We start from the raw sequence: 27,507 nt of genomic DNA on the forward strand, positions 1-27,507 counted from the left end.
ATAACAAATACAATATATTTTTTATTTTTCTTTGTAATAATTATGAAATCAATGAAAAATGAACACATTGTGTTGCTTAGCATTAAACAACATGTTTATTTTCAATTTTATAGCTATTAAATTAGGAGTAGCACTATATACCTCAGATAAAATTTGTTCAAGACTTTTATGATAAAGAATCAAGACCTATGCATCGATCGCGCTAATATGAAGGAGAAAAAAATAATTAGGCAATAATTTATATATCGGTTATTCCTTTTATGTTTATCTTTTCCTTTTTTTACGAACTCTAAGTAAGTAATACCAACAACGGGTTCTATATCTATGGAAAAGTCTACCCTGACACCAAATTACGTATTTAATGTACTAAGAGTGAGATACTCGTCCGGTAATGTGGTTCGTGTTTCTCGTACGTACATACGAGCGTGTATCCATGTGTAGCTTACTTTCTCCCGCGTTTGTTGCTCTTTTTTTTCATCAAAATTATTGTGTACACACGAACATTTACATGTATAATTTCCAATATACGGTTGAAAAGAAAATAATAATAAAAAAATGCGCTAATTATAATTCAAACGATTAATTGATTGAGTGTTACACAGAAATTATATTATGAAATTCAGCATGCAAAACATTTTATCCCAACTTTAGGTAAATGATTAAAGCATTCTCTCGAAATGATAAGTAGATTAACTGTATGTTACGTGTACATGTGTATATGTATAATTTTTTCTTGTTTATCGACACGGCAGGATAATCGAGACAATTACTAGTTGTCAGAATCTTGACAAAACGCGGTTGCCAAGCATATTGTACAGTTATTTACCATCTATATCACGCTTTCGAGAAACAATGTTCAGAAAGATATATTCTTGAGAAAACCAATGTTTATATACTCACGGCACGTTACCACGTTCTTCAATGTCTGAATATCGTTTATGTCTTTCCATCATACATCTATATTTCTTAAATTCTTCGACAAATTTCGCGAATTCAACAATATTTTATTGCTCACGATAGAATACTACTTTTACTCACGTTGGTAAAAAAATAAATACCCTAAACTTTTATTGTGTCTAAAATAATTTACTATATTTCGTTAACAAAAAGTTTTATTTCTTGCGATTTGTCTGAATTGACATATCGGAATGGCTGGAAAACATAAGCAATATGTTTTTCCTATATCCGTGAGTATAGGTTTTTTATGCGAAAATGTACCGAGCGTACCGAAAGAGTTGTTTTCAAGGAAAAAATTATTTTATCATATATACATTACATGTGCATTATTATATAATTTGTAAAATCAGATCTTTTCCTCCAAGAAAGTACAAATTTCTTTATAAAACCCATATGTAGATAAAACTTGCTATACCGCCAATGACTAATCTATTTGTTCGATAAATAGTTAAAAATTTCAACATACAAAATCGGCATAAATAACATTTAGCTAGTTCGTTTAAAAAGTGAACATAGTAAGCAAATATTGAATTATTTTATCGAATGAAGCGAGGAGGGGAAATGTAGGGGAAAATAGTCGTGTACGCCCGTTATTTATAATCGTAGACCGATATCTAGAAGGAGTTACCGGAAGTCCGCAATCGCGCGAGAGACACGTTCGTTGTTCCAACGAGAACGTCGCAAATTTTACGCCTTTTGTAATTTTGTTTAGCGATCGTGCAAAGGAAGCGTCCACGTAACGTCGAAGGTAAAACGTTCAACGTCGAAAATGATGAAACCGTTTTCTCGAAATTGCGTCACCGTATTTCTTCCTCCGGAACGGATGACGCTTCGTATAAGGTCTAGCTAATCAACGAAAATTCGCACAAAGCAAGATAAGTGATGAATCGAGGATTACCTAAACTCTTATTTCGTTCGCTGGTTTCTTGTAATTGAATGCCGCTTACGGTCCGCTTACGCAGTTTGATTACTTCCTTCTCTCAGAGTTCGATCAATTAATCGCAATGTCGTCGTTAATGATTCTGATTGGCCCATACGACCATTAATCCTTCAGTTTCGGCCCATTTAATTAATCTACTCACCGCCTCGACGTAATTATTGGCTCTCCATGGCAGTATCGCGCCAATTCGCACGTTCATCGCTTGATAATCGCGATGGCTCATTGTGTAGCACCCGATTAACAATATACATTATACGTTCTAGGAATCAGTCACAGGCTGAGCCCCGTGCGAGGCGGTTTCGCATGTCGCCCTTCGGGGACTAGCCAAGTAAGTACGTAGCTGGGGTGGGGTGCGTTCATTCTCTATGCTTCGAGTTTTTCTTTTTACTATCGTAACATCTACTTATCTTTCTTTCTTGCTTAAAAAAACAAAAGATAGAACCGATTCAGCAAGGCATTCATCGCGTACCTTTTCTCGGTTGCCCACAGAGAAGCTCGCGCTCTGTGTGTATCTTCCAGGCTGCCTAAATCTTCGCTATCTTCCCCCCTTGGTAAAAAAAAGGGCCGATGACCGCATCCACGCAAGGTCCTCTACTTGCGAGCACCGGCTCACCGACTCGAGGAAGATCACGAAAATCTTTGCATCAGATGCTTCGTACCTGTTTCTCGCGTGCGAAGATGAGAGGAAGAGAACTCAGGATCTTCTACGTGATCGACCTTACCAACTACTTCGCTTCGGAGTCTTCGTCCAGGCCGCTCCAGTCTCTTGTGTCTTCCTTAAAAGAAAGAGAGTCGGCTCAGTAAGGTATCCTATGTGGGTACCTTACTGACTGCCTTCAGAAGATCGCTTTGCGTTTTTTCCAGGCCGCTTACGTGATGCTGCTGCTGATGCTGTAGGGCGGCGCTCTGCTGCTCCTGCTGCAACTTGGCCTGTTTCTCCGCCTGCTGTTTCTTCATCATATCTTGCTCCTCGCGCTCGCGTCTGGCTTGCTCGTTGATTTCTTTGACCGCCCTTAATTCCTTTTTCAACTTCATTCGCCGATTCTGGAACCAGATCTTGATCTGTCGTTCCGTCAGGCAAAGTGCGTGCGCGATTTCTATTCGTCGTCGTCGCGTCAAATAGTGGTTGAAGTGAAATTCTTTTTCTAATTCCAATGTTTGGAACCGCGTGTACGTTTGCCGACCTCTGCGCCTCGGGCAGCCATTCGGACCTGAAAATGGCAAAAAATCTAATTTTTGAGATCACTCGATAGTCTCTAAACTCCTCTCGTCGTAACAAATTGTAACATTAATGTGTAAACAAGTTTATGCAAATATGAATTTAAAAATGTTCAAAATTATTTTTACTCTAAAAATTAACTTTTTCTTCGCATTAGTAAAACACTAAAATATGTTGAATTAAAAAACATAAATATATTAAAAGAACGAAATAGTATAAATATATTCCATATTTCTATAATAAGAAATTATGACGCATCTTAAATAATTTTTTTTATGGAGCGTAAAATCTATCTTACTAACAGCAACAATAATTCCAACTAACAGTAAGGATATTCTTCTCTGTTTCCAACTGATGATCTTAAATGGTCTTCACAGCCTATCACAAATTTTAACTCTCTCCTACCTTTCTCTCTCTCCGAAAAGAAAAAAATGTTCTTTGGACCTACCGCTTATTGTGAGGGTTAAAAAAGAATGAATAAAAATAGAAAGTTCTCAGGAAGCTCTCACGAAAGTTACTCACAACGAACCCTTTCTAGTGCTACTTCACTCGGTTAACTTTCTCCAAGAGAGTTGATGTCATAAACAAGGATACAGGCGACTTTAAATTTTTTTACGAGTTTTAAAGATACGAATCGAAACGTCGGGTGCGCAGGTAAAAAAAGTTTGCGCGATGTTACGGGACCTGCTTCGAAACAGTTTCTACGACAGCACGTGTTGCTTATAGTTAAATGACAGTAATAACAATTAAAATCAAATATAAAATAAATTTATTACAAATAAAAAATTGTGAGGTAAATTTAACTATGATACATCTAAATGGTCTCTTTATACATTTATAACGTCATTGCTGAATTTCGAATATATTTTCGTAATCAATTCAAAGGTAACTTCACTTTCAGTTGTCGCCACGGGCGACGAGCATCTCTTTTCTGAGGATCGCGAAGAAACCGGTTCTTTAGTGCAAAGAGTGGACAGCCATAATACCATCATTCGCGGAGCGACGCTGAGTGGCCATATTACTGCCTCGTGATGAAGCAAATGTGTGCTACTGACCAATAAAAGATAGCAAGACTTTTCTTTCCGATTATTTTACGAGAATACGAAGATTGTATCGACACGGTAAAAAGTGTCGAAAATTAATTATTAAATTGGTTAGAACTCGAAGGTGATACGTAGAACAATTAGTCACAGGTGCATTGAAAACTATACGTATAGGTACTATATTACATAAAAGCATTTCAGTTTTTATTTAATAACCACATAAAATAAAGATTTTTCTTTATTAAAATTTTACGATTTAATGAGCAAGGGTGTTTTACTGTCAAAAATTTAAAAACTTTGAAAAAAATATGTAATTTTATTTTTGTTAAAAATTGGACTTGCTTATAGATTTATAATCGAGAAGATCGTATTACTTGAAATATTGCACATCCATTTTCATGAATAGATAAAATCACAGCATGGCATAATGATACATTATAGAAGTCAGTATAATACTATTCATGAGATCATGAGGCTGATTAGCAAGCGATCACATATTACACTCAAGTTATGGGCAATTTACGTAAAATACAGATATAGCTGACGTGATTTGCTTACACCTTGCGGAATAGTAATATGTTGAGAAATCGGATTAACAAATGGCAAAGGGGGTATTACCCTACGACAGATTTAAGCCGTATTTTCTATCTTCCGTCATAACGATACTCGTGCTATAGCGATCGAGCGCTCAAATGACACGCACGTGCGCAATTCCCGATGCAGGATGACCCATCAAATACGTATCGCTCCGGGGCGAGCAGAAAACTCTTGGAGAATGCAGAGAATGCTGATATTGAATTCAGCATGGCCGTTCTCGCCAGCGCGGTCCACGAGCCCCGCGTCGGTGTACGCGTGTACCTGAATCAGCGACCACACTCACGAATTCCGCTTTTTACGTACGTGTGGTGGGACCGGCCGCGTCTGTATTAGTGCGAATCAACACCGTTTTTAGCGCGGCCGTGTGCGTCAGTTTGGCACACGTACGTCCGTTGCAGCCACGGGGTGGTTACCGAAGCCCGAAGGGTGGGACATAGGTTACCTTGGCAACCAGAGGGGAGATCATTCTATCCTCCTGGCGGCATATCACGCGGCGGCAAGCCTAGCACAGCAGCCAGAAAACTCTTGGTTGCATCCTCTCCACCGACCCTAGGAGGGCCCGTCACGTCGGTCTTAGAAGACGGGTGAACTTGATTGCGCCCACTCCATTCGCCATAAATATGGCCCATCGGCGAAGCGCTGGGTGTGCGAGCATTATCAATAATTTCGACAGAGAAAACTAATGCCGCTGTGCTAGAATTTATCCGGCGAGAATAAAGTTGCGCGCCGAGATGGAGGCCGAGATGGACCAGAAGCCGCGAAACAGATATTCGTTCGATGAGACTAACAAAAACTTTTGCTTTTCTAAAATAAAAATCCAAAATATCTTTAGAGAATAATATAGACGATAGTTAATGCAATTAACAATTTCCTTTACGTACATAAAGATATAAAAATTCAGAGACTTCTTTTTAAATATACGTTACCGTAAAAAGATAGAAACTCATGCATGGAATATTAAAGATAGATATCGTTTATCTGTGAAGTCTCGCAAAGTGTTAATTAGCGTTCTGTCGTAAATGATTCAGAGACAAATAAATTATAGTCAATTGCCAGTGGTCCATTGCCACTCTACAGAAGGGCGACACGATGGGACGCGCGCACAGAAATACGCCATTATGGATGGCACAGGCCTGTGTCTAATTACGGTCATATACTAAGTTTAATATCTGCTTTAGGTCTGCTTTAGCATGCAGCTCGGGGCTCGGGGAACAATCGTGGATATTGTGGAAGTTTGTCAGGCTATGTTCGCCAGTCTGTACCACTACGCATTCAGATTTGATCAAATCGACCTATGCAATTTTTTATATAACTACTCAAAGAACTCCTTACTTTGCATTAAAAAATAACGAATGTTTATATTTGATTAAATCTTTTCGATGTCGTTTCATTAGACAAGAAGAACTATACATGAAGAACTAAGATGTAATCATTGGCATTTTTTTCTATAAATAATCAGCAACTCGTGCTCTCTTAGATTTATTAAATTATATATTGAGCAGTCCATTCGATATTGCCAGATGCCCACAGATGCTTTCGCGTCTACGAAGCGACTCATTTAGCGCGATCAATATTATCATCACTATGTAAATGAATCAGTATTAAGTCTTAACACTGTAGCTTCATTCTTTCAATCGAAGCATCAAGTGCGAACTGAGAACGCGAATGTCTGTAACTTATTAATAAATCACGCACTAAAACTCTAAAATTTCATGTAGATTCCGAAGATTAGCTAGTCTTTAGACTATCCATTAATTTCACAATACAAAAAATTTCAGCATGACGACACGCGACAGTACGGCGTTTGAAAAAAATAATATACGCGATGCTGAAGAGACATATTAGACACATTAGACATATTTCGCACTGTACAATCTTGACAGCACCTGCAAATCGCGAACCCTCGCGTCTAGATATGTCGCGTTAGAGCCTAACCCCTCTTTGTTCGACCGCCGGAGGGACCATACGTGAGCCCCCTCAGCGATCCATTCATAAATATCTCAAAACGGCTTAATTTCGCGGCGCTGCGGGCAAATAAAATCTCGAGCCGGTGAAAAATGTAGACAGTTTGCCAGATGAAGGAGAACGGACGGGGGAGAGGAGTAGAGGGATGAGAGAGGAGATACGGCGTAGCCACGACCCACGACTCGCTTGATCGTTGTCTCGGGTCACTGCAGCCTCTGCCAGAACGATAGAGTTGGAGAGGACCGGGTAGGAGGCACGTTAAAGGAACGGGAGGGAAAAGAGGTAGAATGTGGAGGAAACAGCCGAGAGAACGAGAAAGAGTGAGGAGGGGGAAGGAGAATGGATGAGATATGTAAAGGAACGAGAGGGATGGAAAGTGCCAAGCAGGAAAAATGCCCACGATAACTCCGCCGTCCGTTCCGTCGCGATTCCAGCTCCGGGTGCGATTTATGCGGCTAATCCCCGCACTTTTCTTGCCCACGTCTCGTCCAGTCGCCAGGTATCTGGTTAGGCTGTATTTCAAGGCCGTTCGCCGATTAGTCAGCTATTCCAGACGGTAGATACACCGTTGTTCTATCTGACATTCATTAAACCGCCCTTCCCCGCGCCCCGGTTCGCGAGCCCCGGCGATGCTGTTGCCGATGGTCGCAGTTATCGGAAACATAAGTCGCGTGAAAAATTCCAAGTGGCTGGAATCTGGAAGATGCGACCGTGGAAGTTCGCGTTACTTATAGCGTTAACGCTCGCGAAATGTTACACGCGGGGAATTCACAGACTATGTTATAATTTCTATTCTGTAACCGATAACGCAAGGTTTTTTCTGGCGTGCAGCCATACGGGAAAGGTTATATCCTCGATTGCCAGACGGCTAGTACGTATCCGATACCACCGCGGGAAGTGCGCTATGTAAATTTTATGCGGGCTGCTGTTCGCAGGTAATTATTGTAAGCGGTACACGAAAGAGGCCCCGATTAAATCTACTCTAATTTAAAGACCAATTTAAATAAAACGCGTTTTGATCACGCTAGCTTTTGATACTTGTAATTGGGTAATTTTACAAATCGAATATGTTCCTTGTAAATTGCCAAAACGCTGCTTATTCGAGTGTATCAATGATACATTGCTTTTCCACTTGGAACGTTAATCTCTGTCGTTAATATATCATTACGAAGCACAGCAAGAGACTCAAGCGATTACCTAATCAGACCTCGGAACCAAATTAGTCGGTCATTAAGGAATATTATTTCTGCACTATAAATTTCGTCGTCAAATTACTCCTCTTAATATCCTGCTCTTTTTCGTACCCGGAAAAGCAATTAGAAATTTATATTTTGTTACGAGAAAGATTCTGTTGTTTTTATTCCGATTTATGAATCGGGATGACTAGATCATTTCGCATATTTATTAATATTTTCGTATCTTTATTAATATCTTATTATTTTATAAAAAAAAAACGTTATATTCGATTGAAGAAACTAGTAACTAATAAAAGAAGAAAAAGAGTAACTAATAAGAGAAACTTTATTCTAGAACATTAATTTGTTAAGATTATGGTAGCGTGCGTTCAATTTCAATTAAAATATGCTCAATTATAATATGTTTTCTAGCGTATATAAATTATTTATTTTGTGTTATGATGTTTATAAGTTAGGATTTATAATATTGAATTAAAAGGTATCTTCATGTGTTAAAAGAAATATTTATAATTTAATTTAATGTACAATTTTTTCACACACAAGGAAAAAGTTCTTTTCCTTCTGTGTATTATAAAAATCATTCTAACAATCTCTCTTTTTACGTGAATGGAAACCGAGTGACTGAAGCAAACATCGAAAAGGGGTTATTGTTTTCAACCGCATGTCGCTGCTCGGCGAGAAGAACCAAAATCGCATGAAGGCGCGCACGAGGCGCGCGGTTGACATTTAATCGCCTCTTTAGATTTACGACGACCTGGCCCTATTGCCGCTATTACGACGCAGCAGTCTCCACCAGCTATTTTGTCCCAGTCGGAATGAATGACTGTCCAGTCTACTTGAAGTGACTGCCACTTCCCAGTTCTAAAATCTTTACGCAGCCTTATCGAATACTGGTTTTGCGACAGTTTTCCTATTAATAATTTTCCTATGTAACATGGTTAATTATAGTAGATTAAGATGACTTCCCTATCTAGTATATAAAATTAAAATCTATGATAATTTCAAATATTTAAATAAAAAACATTGAATTTAGCAGTACCTCTACGCAATAATAAATCTATTACATAATTAATTAAAGCGAGTCGCCTAATTACCAGTGGTCACTGAATTACGAGTTATAATTAAATAACTAAATTATTAGTTATAAAGTAAATATATGCAAGCTGTTAAATAAACTTTCCACTTCCTAAAAGGCTTCTGCCTTTCGTAAAAATTTATTTATTATATAATTTTTGTTGTATATTCTGCATTGTGTGTCACATAGATTGCATTATATTTGTCACGATCGCAGATTACAAATTGCTTTTCTAATTTAGAAAAAAAGATTCTTTACGTACGCTACTTATATACTGATATGTAAATCAGCAATCATGTTACTGGTACAAAGAAGATATAAGAGCTGATGTAACGAGACAATCCGAAGAGTTTTCGCCGATTTAGAAACTGGAGTATCCTCGTGCTCCGTTCGGTGGCTGCGGCACGACCGACCTGACACTGGCATTAACCACCGCGAAAACGATTTATCGCTTCCCCAGTTATCACATGGAGCGGAATACGAGTCCCCCAGAATACTTTGCAACGAAGTTACACATGCCAAACTTTCTCAATATACATGTATATATTTAGTAACATCAACTAACAGTTTCTAAAATGACTTATTAACTCTTGAATAAGAAATTTTATCATTTTCAATTATTTTGTATATATATCTAAATTTGATCAATTAAATTAGAAATTGATTAATATTGCGCCATTATAAGTGCAAGTAATAGGAGTTAAATAAATTGCTATTTGAGCAAACATAACTTCATAACAAATTTTCTTCTATAATTAATCGTTAAGCGTTTAATAAAGGGTATACATTTACAACCAACAATCAGTACCAACAACTAGTATACACATTTTGACTAAAAAAAAAAAAACAAATTTTGTTGTCAAACAATCCAAGTTTATCAACCAGTTAGATTCATATGAAAAAAGCACATGGACATTTGTACGTATACGTAAAACGACATGAGCCACAAAGATGATACTAACACCACCGTGGCTGCAAGTTAGACACACAGGTGCCCGCGCACGCGTAGCGTCCGTCACGGCCGGCAATAGACTTAAATCCTGATTGGTTGGACAGCTAGTAGGAGAATGTGTGTGAAGTACACAGGTACGCTGAAGGGAGCGATTTTGGTGTAGGACGGGGGGCAGAGATATACATATAGTATATATATGGAGTATAGCGTTCGTATACATATATATACATCGGGCGGTAATAAAGGATTCCGACAAGGATGGATGATGAGAGGGGGAAGTTCGCTCCATTGTTCCCGGTGGGACCCAAACGCCATCCATAAGGGTGTCTCCCATTATCCGGCATGTATCTACCACACGCACACACCTCAGCGCGCTCGTGTTCATACGCGGAGGATACCTAGGGACTCGCCTGCCCTAAGATCGAGTGCGAGCGCTCAGATGCGTGGTGCGGCGGCGCCTTTCAATGGGCAGAGTTGTACCTACATGGCGGCCAACTGTGCCGCCACGGCAATAAGAACTCTAATCTCCCACGAAATTGTAAAGTCGAGAGGAAAATTTATAAGAGAGATTCCGAAGTCGGAACAGTCGCGTTATGCGGTGATAGACGGCATCTTGAAAACTGGAGAGCTACGCAAAATCCAAACTTTGCGCGAAAATTTGAAGATAGATATAAATTATAATTAGGACAACTCTTGAAAAAATATTGGAGACTGGCATCTGTTTAATTGACTAAAATTAATGCATTGCTTTCGATATCCGTCTCTTTTTAATTATTATCTCAATTTATGGAGTATTTAAGATCATGTTACGTGTACATAAATTATATAGAATATTCGTGTGACTATTTTTTCCTTACAAGAATGTAGAGAAACGTATCAAGATTATTTTTTTATTTATATTGATAATGTTGAAATTCTTTATTAATCGCTGTTCCTGTTATGAGATTACTAAGACTGCTGAATTTCGTATGACATATACTGTCACGTGTGTAATATGAGCATGTAGATAGCACATAAATATAATTGAGTGCTCGTGAGCAAGGTGTAAATGTCACAACAACTTCTATAAAATCGTTAACTCATCCATGCGCTGAAGGAATACCGGTAACTATAATTTCTCGGATAGTGCCACGCATCTGAAGCACAAGCGTATATACCTAAAATTGCTACTGAATTTATTAAAATAAAATTATACAATCCGCATTTCAAGAATTTATTACAATCGATCACGTAATAATTTTTCCCGAATTTTTCTTCATTATTCAAATAAGCATGACTCGCATGCTAATTACGCTACGTGCTTTTACCTTGCCAAATAATTTCTAAGAACAGTTGGCAGTGTTAGCAGACTTAAAAATAAACCTGTATTAGCAAAATCAACCAAACTCGAAATACGCGCAATCTCATCCGGAAGGTGAAGACCGATACAAAACAAGATTAAATTTTAATTTTGTAATAAAGAATAAAGTATTAGAATGCTGTTGGCAAACATTCCTTCCCCTCTTAAAGCTCATAACGGAGGCTTGCTACCCTCTATATTCTGACTAACGGTCCCCACTCCTGCCACCGACAACAGCGCGAACAGCTACCCCCCATAGAACCCCCTAAGACTCTAATTACGGCCTTACGTCCCCACCATTTCTCTCGTTCCCTCTCTCATTCTCTCTCTCACGCCCTGCAGCGCCCTTTCCGACCATTCTCATATTTTCCGACACTCCCTGTGCTACCACACTTCACTACAATCCACCCCCTATGCCATTACATGCAAATGCCACGGTTGTCTCTTTCCGCTAATAAAAGTCGTGCCTGGTGCAATTTAGAACATCCGACGTTGGGCCACTATGGCTTCCGAAAGATACAAAACGAGACACGGAATAAGTTTGGAAAGACAGTGATGTCGAGGGTTATTACTCATTAGGAGATTTGAAACGCAAAGTAGAGACGTGGAGCTGACCGTACGCAATTTGAACTGGATGAAAAAAAAAATTAAGTAGATTTTGCAGATTAAACCGTAAGTTTGTACAATTGCATTTAATATTATTTCATCAAAATACATTGAAAATTAAAACTCGAGCAAAAAGCCAATTTAAAAGTTTACGAATGTTACATTCTGTAACGTTTATTTTTTAATGGTATAAGACATTTTGAAATTTAATTCGAAATATATGTTAATACCAAACATTAATAAAATTAAACATATGTATTATTAATCATTGAACTAAATCAATAAATCGAAAAGTTTATATCTTAAAGGTAAAGATATCGCCCAGAGACGATATCCTTATATACGTGTGTCGCCGTAGTGAGAAATGTTAGGATCCACATAATGTTTAATCAGAGCACGTTGCGGCTTTACGATATTAGCCGGTGTTACGCACCCTCTTTCACCCTTTTCCAACCATCCCTACTGACGTCACTCGACCTGGATATTTGATAAAATGTGAGGGAACCGTCCGATTATTTTGAATTTTATAGCTTTGAAGTGTTTAACTTTCAAAGTCGCGATCGAACGTATTTGCTTCCTACAATCTATACATTTTTCCTTTTAATAACTTCACAGGAATCTTCATAATAATGTAGCGATTAATAACACATTATTAAATTTCCATTAAATTGTGATTTTTTAAATGCAAAATCGGTAAATTAATCGATAAATTAAATTAATGAAAGACATTATATATCAAAGTCCTACTTGACGTATTCGAATTTGATAGATCTATTATCACGCCGGACTTGTTACTGATGACTTTAACCGATGACAACTCAATCAGTAAATATATACTTCTCGCTGACCTTCTCTTTTATTAGGATAAATTTAACTAACAGCAACAGATCCTTGACTTTATTGAGTCTGATGACTTATAATACTTCTATTGAGACTAAGGCAAATGTCATGTATAACCGAGGCATCCAAGACACATAATGTATATAGAAATAATGCGCTCTGATTTTATGTCGTGAAAAAGTATTCGTCTTCACGTTTATATTTATAAAATATACTCAGGTGGCGAATGACAACAAGTATATATGTGTATGTTTGTCTCAGGGCGTTAGTGTATCAATGGTTTTCGCAGAACATGAATTTCGCATCGCGTCTAATAAATAGTCTTGAAGTAAATTATTCTTTGCGTTCTCGTTATTGGACCTTGAGAAAATTACCGCGCCGTAAATTGCGTACTTTTTCTTCTTTTATACTCTCTAATTTTGTTTACCATACACGTTTCAATCATTGTGATTCATTGTGATGGATAAATCGAAAATATCCACACGATCACGATTGATAATATTCAGCTCATTTAAATTTCTTTAAGACTCTTATAAGAGATAAAAGCTTGTTTAGTTTGCTCAAAATCACGGAATGCTTAATTTTGTCTACGAGTAACTTATAGCCTAGGAAAGCATCGCCAGACAAATATATGCATAATAACAGCTGTAAGATAAAAGAACTCGTTTTGAGAGCATCGAGCATTCCTCCTTCCGCTCGGCGCCACGCACTCTCTCATATTCTTACGCGCTTCGTCGCTGCCTCTTGGGCCCTCCGCTTTAGTTCGGACATATCACGCGAACAAAGGGGATACCGGGCACATGCGCACTCGATTCCTAGCACTGGTAACGATTCTAGCTCCTGTTATAGCCAAGCGCACCCTCCGGTTCTCTCTCCCTATCTCTCCTTCTTTTCTCTTCTTCTCTTTTAGCCAGCCACCGACTCGGGGCACAAGGTACGGAAGTAACTTCTATATACGGTGAAAAAGCAGTGCGCGAATGTGTGAATGTGTATACACGAACGTCGAACGGAGGTAGGATGCGCGTTGGCATATTTGAGAATCATACCGAGATGCGCGTACCACGTGCGGATGCAGATGCAGAAGAAAATGTGTATGCGTTTTCGAATATATATACCACTAATGAATGTAATATAGATCCGGCAACACACACATATATCTATATATACATATGTCAATATATCGGTAACAAACAGATACGTAACGCATACGTAGGTATAGTTTAGGATGGGATAGGAGTGAGCAAAAATGAGGAGGTATGGTAGGTACGCGCCGACACGAAAGAAGCTGGAAATGGAGCCCTTACTTTTTATCGAGAAATAACAGACGTGATAAGCTATATCAGAGGTGAAACAGCATACTCTGGGTGATATCTAAACCAAATCGTTCTATGATACTATTCCACCTATTCCACCTATCGTGGAGCCTCCGGAAACTGCTGCCGTCGGAGTCTTTAAAAGTTAATACGATCTATTAACTATTGCCATGCTATCAAAACCATAACGATCGCCATCTTCAGTAAAAGCTTAATTACACAGGAAACGAAGCCTTGCACTCTAAAAGGAAGATAAGATACAACAAATGCATACGTTCGTTCATCCGTCAATGCAATTGATTTATGTCGAGCTTGGCTGACTAGAAGAGATATATCCATTTTCTTGTGGGAAAATTACGGGTAACTATGATGATAAGAAATATTTTATTATGATAAATTAGAAGATAAATGCTATTCCCGCATTTACAAGCGCGAATAGCTCAAAGCATAGATTATATGTATACAAATCGCTTAAGGCAACATATCGTCTTACAAACGATTGAACTCTAGCGCCTCGTAACAGTAACTCTATCCCGTCGGGTGAAACGTATAATCCCCCTCGAAGGTATATCCCATTATACGTTGTATAAATAATACGTTCGACAAACAAGTGTCCGACTACACGGGGTACACGGAGGTTTAGCCGCATGCTGAAATGCAAATTTGCGGATGTCGCGATTTCTAGCAATTACAACGTCGCGCCTGCTGTGACATTAGAGGATAGGCGTATACCATTCGCCATTGGCCATCTCGTGGCATAGATTACACAAAAGTCCCTCGGGAAGCGACGTTACCCTACTGTCGAACCCCTACGTTTCACCCCTGTCCCCCCACCGTTGGTCCCTCTTTTCCCCCATCCCTGGGTGTCTCCATACGAACTCGCCGGTCCTTCCCCTGGATACATCCGTGGCTAAAGGTCTATATCGCGCACCGTCAAACCTGCCCGAATTGCTCGTCGTCGTGTTATGCAAACGGCCACATTTTGTTACGATAGCGCCTGCCGGGGGTCGTCCTCCGCCGCCGTGTTATGCCTCGCAGCGCGGCGCAAAGAAGCTGAGGAGCACGCTCCGCTCGGCGGAGAGCTCGTCGGTATGTAGCTGTACGGCTTACGCCGTGCCCGTCGAGCACGTTTTCTCGTCCGGACAAGATCGTTCCGTATGTCAGCGCCGTACATTTCCGTAACTACGCGGACGACGTTTCTCCCAGCAGCGTCGGGCTCGTATGAGCTTTCCCGCGAAAATATGAAACACCTTAAGACTCGTCGGCTCCTTTATCCTCCGCTTCCCCGCTCCCCGTATAATGGAATACTTCGAGCGTAGTGACGCGAGTAATGGCATCGGAACAACGCCGTCTTAATCTTCGCATTGAATATTGCAGCACGTTATAAATATGCCGTCGAATTCTTCGAAGTATGAAAATTCGCGAAAATTTTGAGTCGAATTCACGTGATCGCTTCTGGATTTATTTGAAAGATCGACGCTACCGAGCGATAAGCATGTATCGAGCACTGTTTGTTTAAAATAATTTAATGAGATTACAACGGCATTCGAGCTGATAATGATATCGTTGTTTAGAGTTTCATTTGACGCCATAACACTCCATTAAAGCGATAGTTCGTTCTTTGATCAATGAGAAAAATTGCGATTCTCTAAAGTTCGACCTTTACATACTAGATACGTTTTTCCAAATTATGTAAATTAAATATAACATAAAATAAAAATTATTTTAGGTTATTTGTTAATGTCATAATCTCTTGCATTTTTCTACATGTATAATTTTCATATATTTTTTTGTTTACCTACCTTTTTATAAAATTTCAACAATCATAAATAAACATATTTTTTATTCTTAAGATAGAAAGCTTCGAAATTGTAGTGTCCTGCTTACTACTTAATTTATGATTGAACAAATTAATTCGCTTATCAAGAAATATGACTTTAGCATCACGCTCTAAAGTGCATTCACCAATACGAATACATTTACAGTTATTAATAGCTTTGCTGTAAACAAAGCAATCTATAAAATTACTTTAACAAACTTAAATTATTACAAGATGAAAACATATTGCAGATATCACTTTGATAATTGCATATTTTAAAAGCCTTCAATAAGATATAAAAATTATATATTTTATTTCATTTTAACCACAAGTTAAACATACTAAATATGAAAAATGGTTTTTCTATTGTGCAGAAAAATGTTGCCTATTGAATAACGTTAATTTGAGGTATTTATTACACATCGGTAAACGCAAGGAATTGACATTCAAAACTATATTTCTAATTATCCAATCATGAACCTTATTCATGTAGAGTTAAAAATGGTACACGAAAGCTTCATGTAAAAAAAGTGCAATTTTCAACGCTCATTTATATTCACCTGTAAAGTTTCGTATACAATTAATGCAGACGGGCATGCCAGTCGTAACTCGTGAGAAACAGAGAGATAATACTCTTGCGGTGTAGTTGTCATAAATTTGTCTTCTTTCAAATAATTATTATCGTGGCAACGTGACGCATACACATCGGACAATATCCCCGCACGGCCATGGCCGCGCAAATCTCGATTTTTCAGACCTTTGCAGTTATAAGTGGCAATCGTGAACGCCCACTACGGTGCGATATACCGGATGTCCTAAATTTAACCGTCCTATATCTATGTTTTCTTTATCTAATTTAAGATCTTTTTCTTAGCGACAAAAAGACTCATCGTTTAGTGCAAGTTTTATATTTTCGATGTTAATACATTAACTATATTTATATTCACATTATAAGTCTATTTAAAACCAAATCTATCTGTTTATACTTTCAAAACTTATTTATTACAAAAGACTTTTTATTTGCAATCGTTCATAATTTATAAACCTTGATCGCTCGATGTCTTTGCTAAAAGACTTCAAATCTGCAAATCTGTCAAAGAATCTGTAAATAACCCGTTTGCTCAAGTTGAACTATATAAAGTCAAATACGAAAAGTTCCTATCCTTGCTGAAAATACAAGTGACTGCACGCTGCCGGAGGAAACAAAGGCAAATACAACATCTTTTATAACCCACATGTACATTTTATTGGAATTTAACTTTCAGATGAAGGATAAAACGTTTATCTTCAAACAGAGCAACCGTTTCTTGCTGTTTGGTCATGAGAAATAAAACTTAATCCTAAAACTTTAGACATTGTAAATGTCAAGCATGTGCATGTAATAAAGTTTTCGCGGTACAAATAAAGACTGTCTGTTGTAACAAATAAAACTAAACGACGATACGCGTCTGTGACATCAGTAATCTTTATTGCAGAAATTATAATGTGAATAATCCATATCTAAAATAATATATAAAATGAATTGCGCATCAATTATTGTTTATATTAATATTAAGCTTCTCTCCTTTATATTGTATTACGGGAGACCTTATTTATTTCATAATAGTATTTATATTAATATTAAGCGTCAATTTATGCGTAACACAATTTTAAGATCATACGAGAACAATTACTTAAAATTAACAGAGAAAAAAAATTTAATTAGAAAATATGATAATGTGCGCCTATTTAAAACTTGAAGTCGATTATTTAAAATTTTTTCCAGTTACTGTACGTAACCCCAATTTAAATCAATTCCAGCATAAAAGTACAAGAAAGAAATACGTTAACGGGAAAGGGGTATGAATGCGCGTAACGTCCTTTACTGTAAACGTGACGTGGTTGATTTTCGTGTAACATACGATCGTCAAAGCCTTTACTTTCACTTGACTCAGCACGAAACAACATCGTGATTTATACGCGTTGAGAAAAAATCTTTGATTCTTGCGCTAGCTGCGCTTTTCTCTTCCTGTGGTTCAGGTAAACTTTACTGTTTTTTTTACGATAGCGAGGAAGAATGCGTAACGCGCGACAAAGGGTGAAAGTCTAAGCGTGAAAAAAGTGGATTTTGAGAGGAAGAGTTAATGTTATGAAAAGGGAATAGAAAAGGAAGCGTCACATAATTCTTCGATTCGTAACAGTAAAAAAAAAGAATATGTTAAATTTTGTATCCAGTATCATAGTGGAGACTTGCGGTAGAATATTTATTAAGGTAAATATTTAAAATTTAAATTCTTAAAAGAATTTAAATTTTTGGCGCGCGATAGGCATCGCGAATAACTGAAGAAAATTAAAATATATTTAAACATAAATACATGATTATCAGGAATATTTCAATGCAGTGAGAGATTGTAATATTCTACTCTAGTTCTTCTGTATTTAAGGTGCTGTTAAGAAATATTTTCACATAATGTATTTTTTGTAATATTTTTATGTTGTAATGATGTGGACTACGTATTAATCTTCCAATGAACGTCAAATAATATTAAAGTTATCCCTTCGAAAGAAAATGCGAAAGTGTAAACGAAGGTGTAAAGGGCTTCCCTTCCTGAAGTTAAGTGTCAGTCAGATCCTCGATCAGCCGATTCCGAATACCTTACATTGTAAGATATCGCTTCAGGGTGGTCATCGCGTAAATGTGCGCCGATATTCGGAATCGACCGGCCTGCCTGAGGATTTGACTGGTGTGATGGCTTCGGCACGCGACATAACGGGGTACGCGCCGCCGTTGCCGCCGCCGCCGTATGACCATAAAATAAACGTTTGGGGTGGCGCAGGCGGAGGCCAAACCTGGCAGCGTATAAACACTTATATAACGGCAATTAAACTGCTTTTAAGGCCCATAAAACTGCAGTTTCAATAATCTCTGTGACAACACGATTCTGACCTGTCTTTGGAAATGTGGTTTCCCTCGGGAGATGTCAAAAGCGATTACGCCGCACCGACGAGTGTAAAAATTTCGATCGTTGTCTCCCCCCCGCGCTCTCAGATTTTTCGACTGACTGCGTCCCCCCAATGTCTAGTTTTTACGATCCGCTTTGTACCCAATCCCCGCGATTTCGCACGCCTTAAAATACAAATAAAATGTTACATGTTTCCTTGCATCTAGACTTTACTTTCCCGCAGCAACGTTCCGCGTGGAGTTTAGAGTTTCTCAAAAAGAAACGTATATTAATGGCGTATCGAGAGAAGGCGATGAGTAAAATAGAAAAGTGGAAAACGCGCGCCGGGTCGTGGCATAAAGCAGAATTCCAGATGAAATTTTCCGGATAAAATTTCGATGGGGGCTATTCTTTTTCTAGCCAATGTCAGATACCTGCTGGATGCTGATGCGACTCAGGCGAGGGAGGAAACGTTTACGTGTGAGAGACGGGGATAGCCGACAGGATCGAAGGCCGGGGGGGAGGAGGGGGGAATACGAAGAGAGGTCCAGGTAGGGGAGGCGGGGGCGATGAAATGGGATAATACCGACGCTGCAGGACGCGGCAGCCATCATCGAATGCTAATGAGGGGTTGGCGGCTTTTGGGGCAGTGGACTCTGCCCGTAGAGTGGTGCGCCGTTGTCGGCGGATCGGCCTGATTATAAATTATACATTATCTCCTGCTAGTCCCCATGTACACACCGTAATCCAGCTAGACATTTGCAGGCCTCTGAACCCCCAATGTCAGAATATGCTCGCGTATTCGCGTACCAGAGACAGATTAGAAATTCGTACATCGTCCACGGTAATACATTCAGTGTCGCGTTAGTCGGCATATAATTTTAATTTCTGCTGAACGTGATCGAAATTCTCGAAAATTTTCGCGTTCTTAGGATTTCGTTCTCAAACGCAAAATAATCGTGGTTCGCGAAAAAATGTTTGCATTAGTTATAAGTGAAAATGTAGAGCTATTCTATCGTATCCGCGACATTATCGATATGAATAAAAAAAAGAGCCTGTCACAATCGAATCTAATGTTCTTTAGTTAGTATAATGTTCGAAAATACGCATTGCGGTCATGCGCATCATATGAAAAAAACAAATTGCAATTAAATCTACTATTTATAATATTTGATACATTATAACATAATTGGCAAGTAATGATTATAAAAAAATAAGGAAAGAAAAAAGAATAAATTTTTTATGTGCTTTGCGAAAAAGATAATATTGAATAATAAATAAGATAATATGTGATTTTGTTTGGCCATTCTCTTTTTTATCACAATTTACAGGATACTCTGTATCTCTAAATGTTAGAAATTTTAATGAGATACGCGGAGATGATCTCGAAGGACACACAAGTTTTAAAAAAAGCTGATTCTAAATCTCAGAGCGTAGCAAATTCATGTATTAATCATATACTGAATCAATGTGAAAACAACGAAGAGTTTAGCTGAAAGTGAAAAAAGAGGGTTCACGAGCACATGAATTGAATTTAAAACACATGCGATAAATATAACAGTGTTACAAAGTGTCTATATACTGTCCGTAAATTTCTTTCCTCTCGCGTGAGAAACGAGAAGGCATTCATCGATATACCAATGCTACGACAATAAATTTAACTAAAATTAATTAAAGTTAGGAAACCAAGTAAATTTTTTAACGGAATGAATCTAGGTATTCAGATTACTTTTCATAAAAGAATGGCGCGTTATTCACGATCTTCTATTTTGGTTTAAAACACCTAATTTATAATATATATTTACTGATATATGATTTTAATTTTTAATAGTTTAATTAATTCTACTCCTTTCTATTATCTTGCATGTATTATTATTTAATCGCTTCAAAATTATATTATTTTTTTTTTTTTATTTTATTGCTTATATAATTATTGGTACAAAATAAAATATATTGAATTTGTTAACTGATATTAATAAAATATTACAAGCAAGTTTCAACTTGCTTGTAATAGCGTAACTTGAAATACATGCACATTGCCAATGCGCGCGATTAGCAAGAAACAGCTGGACGTATAAACGTATAACGGCGAACGTGTATTCTGATTCATCGACCGATTGCATATATATGTACAGAAATAGATATATTCCGTTTGAGTATATCGGAATGTAATTTCCTACCGGACTAAGCATTCCGTCTGCACAGTAGGGAAACTTCGTACAGTGATCGCCAATGCCTATTTTGAAATTATGATCCGTCTGATGTAAACAAACCATCGCGATAAAAGCCGTCGGCCGAAGTTTTAATTTTATCTAATCGGTATTTACTGCGCTATTGTGGGCTCGTAAGTGGCCGTATAAAAGATAGTCATGGAGATTATTCGCGGCTAACATTATCACGGTGACGACAGGTGTAGTTGCCCATATACCTGTCCTTCTTGCATGCGCAACTAACATAAATGAATAGGGTAAGGACTTAGCGTGTGCCGCCCGGTAGCGCGATTCACGTAAATGATCTCGACGATGACCTTGACACCTCGGCACGCTTGGGATTACATCATTTTTTATCTCCGTGTAGACCGATGACAAACTATTCATTAAACTTACGACTAATCGACAGCATCATAATTGCACAATCATACAGAAAGGAAACTTTTTGGAAACGCTATTTGTACTTTTAGTTTTGCAAATACAATACGTGATGTATCTGGATAAAGTCAACGTCGAAAAGGGAAAGGACAAATCATTGCTTTCAGAAAAAAGAAAACAGCCATAATGTTCCATTCAACTACAAGTACCTTCTCTATAGATACATTAAACTGAAGAGAGAAATGTGACTAGCATATGGAGCGTAACTTTAGGAAGGGTCGTTTCCCTGCCAGCCTTTTTCAAACCTTGAGATCGACGCCTGTGGATCTCATATTAAAATTACTTATCGATTACCACCCGTATGTTAAAATATTTTATGTATAATGTAAAATAGATCATCTTTTTTCTCCTCAAACAGTTATCTTTTCTTCATAATTGATATAAATATAATCACTTAATTTACAGTTAATCATATTGATAGTCGTTTATCACAATTAAATCTAAGTTAGATTTTCCTTTCAAAATAAAATGTTTCGAGTGCATGTGAAATCTGTTTTTTAAGTATTTACAGAAATATGGAATATATCTTACATATATGTTATACATATATAACGCAAATAATGGCAATAATAATAGTATAAAAGCATTCCAATTAACAACAATAATTCGTACTCACCGCACACCACTCTGTCAAATGGACTCATCCAATCTGGAAAATGAAAAATTTTATTAAAACATTCGTATAAAATTATCAAACGCTTCGGCAATTATCTTTTGCCTTCTTTCTTATGATGTCAAGTGAGATAATATGAATCAGCTTTATGCGCAGTTTAAAGCTATAAAACTACGCATGCATTTGAGATAAGCTTCTAATATGACATAGAGCACGTTTCTTATATTGTAATAAATTTGCAAGATATTATGATTCAAATGCATGTATTAATACTAAAAATTGCATATATAACGCAAAACATTAAAGTAACAGAAAGTCCGAAGAAAGAAACTACGTAACACTTACAATCTTACAAGTTAAAGGAAAACATTAAACGAACGCTCTGCAATGTCAAAGATTAGATAATAAATAAAGTTGGTCCGACACATAATAATTTGTAAGAATCTTGGAAGTTGCCATTGACCTTCCAGATTAAAAATCAAAATGTTAAGATAAGTATTGAGACGCGTATTCAAATCAGTTAAATTTGCACGATTAACGTATGCGCTATGTACTAATATGTATTAATATAATAATAAATAATCTATGAAAGAACTTCTTCTTACTGTATATTACTACTTTACAATATAGAAATTAATAAACATGTAAATGTAGATTTACATTGTCACATAAACTGTCTCGTTATTCACAATTAAATTAAAATTCAATAAATTCATCGATATTTGGAATAATATTAATTGTTGAAAAGGAAAAACATGGACATAAAATGTTGACGTGCTGATTCAATTGCAGCCTCGCTAAAAGAATTAAAATCGTCACGTTATATTGTCGCCTGAATCATTCACCTCTCTTCACACACAAGAGACATAAAACTATTCTTACCCATAAAATAGATAAGAAACTTATTGACGCATGAATAGATATACGACAGTAAAAGTGTTCAAAAAACTGTAAACCCTTCAGAGAGGCTAGAAATATATCAAATGTAAACGTAAGAATAAATAAAATTCACCGCGGCAGAGCGTGAATATCAAATAATAATAATACCAAATTGTTTTACCGTTCGTTTAGACGTGCGAAAACGTTACAAAGTAAAAGATAATGTTACAAATATTATGAGAAGTTTAAATATGAAGTGACAACATTAAATATCAATTGATAATTTAACTAGCATTACAAGATTGAATAAAACAACACATTGAAATAACAGAAACGTGAAATTAAATTATTCTGGAAGTCATGATCGAGAAAATCAATTATACCAAAGAGATAGTCGCTGTATAATTTATGAAAGCGATTTAGCTTTCTAGATAACATTCACGTAAACAGGAGTTGATATTGCGAGGACCGTTGACCAATGGCCAATTTGAATCATTTACTCTTCACAGAAACGCGTAATAATAATAAAGTCAGCAGAAGGTATATGGAATTGTGATTCATGTCACTAATCAGCATCATCGCCACAAGCATTAGAAATTACACGGGCGCGATCATGATTCGCGCATTCGCGGCGGGTATAATGCAGGACCTCACGAGTTGGTAAAACGGAAAGTTAATGCATTAACGTCAAGTATTATTATAACGTGTTGATAGTGAAACGGGCTTCGGAAAATAATTTGCATATTCAAAGATTACAACTTAATCGCAATATATTCCGCAATCCCCCGCTCCGTGCGAGTGTATGCCTTGTATTATATTACTACATGCTAACGCAAACACATTGGCATAACGCGAGAGAAAGAGAAAGAGAGACAGTGAAAGAAAAAGAAAGAGAGAAAGATCGTGCAACCAATTCTCCGAGAAATTTTATTGTAAATACATGGTAAATAACTTAAAACTGGCGCGAAAGGCAGTACATTTAATTCATTCGTCGCGTGAATTTAGCTAAGTCGACGCTGCATGTGACGACAGCACCGCGGTCTGAATGTGACAAATACGGCGATTGTTGCAATTGGAGTTTACGTTTAAAGTCTCAACGAAATGCCTATAGGAGGATAAATCTAACCGTGACCGTAGAAACGCTATTCGTGCGCAAGGGGAACTGTGAATCGACAAGTTAGTCGGCTTCTATACCGCACTTCCAACGAAGTCAACGGGGCTCCTTTTCACGCAAACTTCTCCGGAGTTATTTTGTGCGCCGTTAGTACAATGTCACAACAATATCAAACGCGAAAAAAAGCAACGAAACGTGCCGTTTCGCGTTAGCGCAAAAATGCGCAGTTTTCGCATCAGCGAGTCAACGTTAAGAACGCAACAACAGGTCGGCCCGCAGCCGCTACGTTGTTCGCCGCAAATATACACAATAAATACCGTCGGCGCTTTGTCCTAGCTAACGCGTCTCTCAGCAGACAAAGACTCTCTTCGACAAGGCACACGTACGATGTATTATGCACGACATCGGAATAACTTCAAGTTTCGCGTGGCAACAACAGCGCTTTTAACAGAAACTCTAATCCAACGTGTGTAGTGCATTCTTTAAGTTGCTGTTACGTCCGTGTATTCCTCGAAGATTGCTTGTTACATTTCAAATTACAATGCAAATTATTTTCGTCAGCGCTGCTACATTTGCAAATGCAACACATAGCAAAGTTGGTATGGTATTGTGTAATTTCTAAAATAGTGGATATATTAAGAGAGATAAGAGAATTCCTTTACCCTTCTCAAATATATATTAATATTAAACGTAAGGAGAGCCACTTCTATATTCATATGACCTTGCTTCATCCTTACAATCATATAATATGCTCTTAAAGCTACCCTAATTTCAGAAACATTTTGTACACGTATGTATGTGTTTCTAATACGTGTAAAATCATAAAATGGCTGGTACATAGTTCTCTAACCTCATTAATCTTTACCAAAAACGTATGTAAGCAAAAGAAATATAATACGGTGTACAATATTAATGTATTTAGCTCTTTTCAGAGAAAGCGTGCAATATTTATATATTCATGCCTTTCAATAATTATACAGTTCGCTCTAAATTATAGAAATCTAGAAAACAGTCGTTTCTATCATTTCCTTCATTGTCAATTCGTATTTAATATAAAATAATTTGTAATTTGAAAAAGAGAAATGTATAATAAGTTTAATCTCTTTTAAATAAATTTAAAATATAAATGAAAATAATAAATCGATGATTACATAACTGTAATTTTCTATCTTGCTCATATTTTGGAATATAATTTTATAAATAAAATTGGATAAATTATGCATTAAAAAAAAATATTACTATACCTCCAACAAGTATAATAATAACTAATAATGATAATATAAAAATAAAATTATAATAATTTTAATTGTTTTTTTATTTATATGTCTTGTTATTTACATTCTTTATATTACTCGGTTAAAATTGCGATAGACAAATCTAATATTTTTTGTCGGCATCATGCTGAAAGTTTCATGCGACCATTCTTCAAGTATTTTTTCTTTCAATCATGCAATATAAAAAATATAAAAATCAAAATTCAGAAATAGATTCGTGCGCCATTTTCACATTTAAATAATTAATCTAGATGAACATTTGTCAACAAGATATAAATTAAATATTAACAATTATATTTAGATTTATAAGTAGTTACAGCAATTGTCTATTTAATAATATAACTATGAAGAACTATTTGGTTTGATAAAACGTATCTAAAATATGTTTTGTGTAAAGCATGATTTTTTTTACTAAAAGCCATCACCCATAACAGACAAGCAATTACGACAATAAAACCGTGATGATCGCCATCGCCATGATGCATCACGTCGCTCACGCGTATCGTCGTTCAACAATAGTCAGCAATGATAGAAAGGTAAAAAAAGAAATGTAAAAAAAACCGTAAAAAATGCAAATTGAACGACATCCAGGAAAGACTCACCGGTAATCGACATCCACGGATACCGAGGTATGTCCGAGATCCCGGGTTGACCGGTGGTGGGTTGTTGGCAGGACGTCAAAGGGTCGACAACGGCCGATGCGGCAGCCGCTTGATGGTAGAATTGTGCCGCCGCTGCCATGGACGCCGAGGCGGCCGACACGGCCGAGGATGCGGACGCGGACGAGACGAGGCTACCGGGCGTAGCGCCGTTCTGATGATGGTGGCCTAGGGTATAGTTAACCATGGGATCGGCCGACGCAGGGGTGACATTGCCGGTCAGACTAGCTGTGTAACGGCAGGACTTGTCGCCGGCGGCGGCGTCCACGGCGGCGGCGGCGGCCAGGGCAGCGCTGGACGCCGCCGTGGACCCGAAGCCGGGCACCATGCTGGACGTGGCGCCGAACGCGGCGGCCGCGACCGCCTGCTGCTGTTGATGATGATGATGCGCCGCGGCGGCGGACACGTACGGATACATGCTGGATGTCGTGCGTGCCGCCGGTGACGTGGATGCGGAACTTCCCGAGTGCTGGGGACTCGAACCCGTCGGGCTCGGCGAATTGTGCTGATGCGCGTAATTGACTGCCGCGGCCGCTACGGCAGCCGCGGATAAACTCGATTCTAGGCTCGCGGTGGCCGGACTCGTCGTGCACGCCTGAATGGTACCTGGAGTCGCGCTTGAGAACAACTGTTGCGGATGAAATTGTTGGTACTTAGCTGGTAGCATACTATCAATTATGAATTTCGTACTCATATCGCCTGTCGGTGCCGATGTGGACCCGATGCCGAAGACACGCCCGGGCCGGACGACCGGGACTAGTGTCTCAACACCGACACCGTGGCGACACGTCCACCGGCTGCTGCCTCATCGTCGCGCGCGTAATCCGTCTTCGCACGGATCACGGATCACGGACAACACTCGGGGGTCCCTCGGATAAACGCTGGTAAACCCTGATAAACGCCGGTGAACGCGCGCACTTTTCTTTCGCCGCACGCGCCTGGAAATCCTTTTCCGTTCCGCTTTGTCGCTTTATCGCTTTATCGCTTTCCGGGTCCACTATCGCTTCCCCTATCGGCAATCAACTTGTCCACTTTTACTGCCACTTACGCAACTCAGCACATTATCACAATAACAATACCGAACGCGGCGGGATGCGGTCACCAGGGACGACTGACCACGAATCACCGACCATCCGCGATGGCAAATGACATGTCCCTCCTTCTCGATCACGAGATTCGCACGGGTACCACGCGGGATCGCGGAATCGCGGAATCCTCGCGTTCGCGACGGTACAATTCCTGCGCTCGGAGTAATATCGCGCCTTTCCCGATTACGAATCCATCCGTATATCGGAGTAAAAATCGGGCGATAAAGCGGCGGGTCCTTCTTCACGCCGGGCCCACCCAATCGTGGTCCCCGGCTCGGGAAATTGGGCGACGGTGAACCCGGCGACGGCACGAGGAGAGAGAAGAGAAGAGCGTGGCCCCTGTCAGGTGTTAGAAGCCGTTTCTTGCGTACTTCTCGGATAGTCGACGAATCCTTTATGGGCCATGCATGAAGGTACTATAGCCCCCTATCCCGAACGCCGCGTACTACA

At 38.4% G+C, this 27,507-nt stretch overlaps 1 protein-coding gene across 2 annotated transcripts; it reads right to left on the reverse strand.

The window, feature by feature from the left end:
- LOC112456421 (homeobox protein abdominal-A homolog) lies at positions 1-27,507 on the reverse strand. 2 transcript variants are annotated; one of them, XM_025018944.1, is made up of 4 exons: positions 25,913-27,507; positions 22,047-22,079; positions 2,771-3,108; positions 1-2,673 (listed from the first exon to the last, which is right to left on the reverse strand). In XM_025018944.1, exons 1-4 carry the CDS (start codon positions 26,661-26,663, stop codon positions 2,623-2,625), a joined length of 1,173 nt encoding a protein of 390 aa, XP_024874712.1. In that variant the 5' UTR covers positions 26,664-27,507; the 3' UTR covers positions 1-2,622. The 2 variants fall into 2 exon arrangements, with proteins under 2 accessions (XP_024874712.1, XP_024874701.1); XM_025018933.1 differs by having other exon boundaries at positions 1-3,108.

Source organism: Temnothorax curvispinosus, unplaced genomic scaffold (assembly GCF_003070985.1).
Source record: "Temnothorax curvispinosus isolate PA1 unplaced genomic scaffold, ASM307098v1 QBEX01000632.1, whole genome shotgun sequence".
Classification (NCBI taxonomy): Eukaryota; Metazoa; Arthropoda; class Insecta; order Hymenoptera; family Formicidae; genus Temnothorax; species Temnothorax curvispinosus.

What these genes read in the sequence shown, in the direction of transcription:
- LOC112456421 (XM_025018933.1), bottom strand. Translation starts at nt 26,663, where the DNA reads ATGAGTACGAAATTCATAATTGATAGTATGCTACCAGCTAAGTACCAA. An exon ending in TCCGTGGATGTCGATTACCG is followed by an intron (nt 22,080 to 25,912) that starts GTGAGTCTTTCC and finishes TTCATTTTCCAG; the next exon opens with ATTGGATGAGTCCATTTGAC. An exon ending in ATTTGACAGAGTGGTGTGCG is followed by an intron (nt 3,109 to 22,046) that starts GTGAGTACGAAT and finishes TGCCATTTTCAG; the next exon opens with GTCCGAATGGCTGCCCGAGG.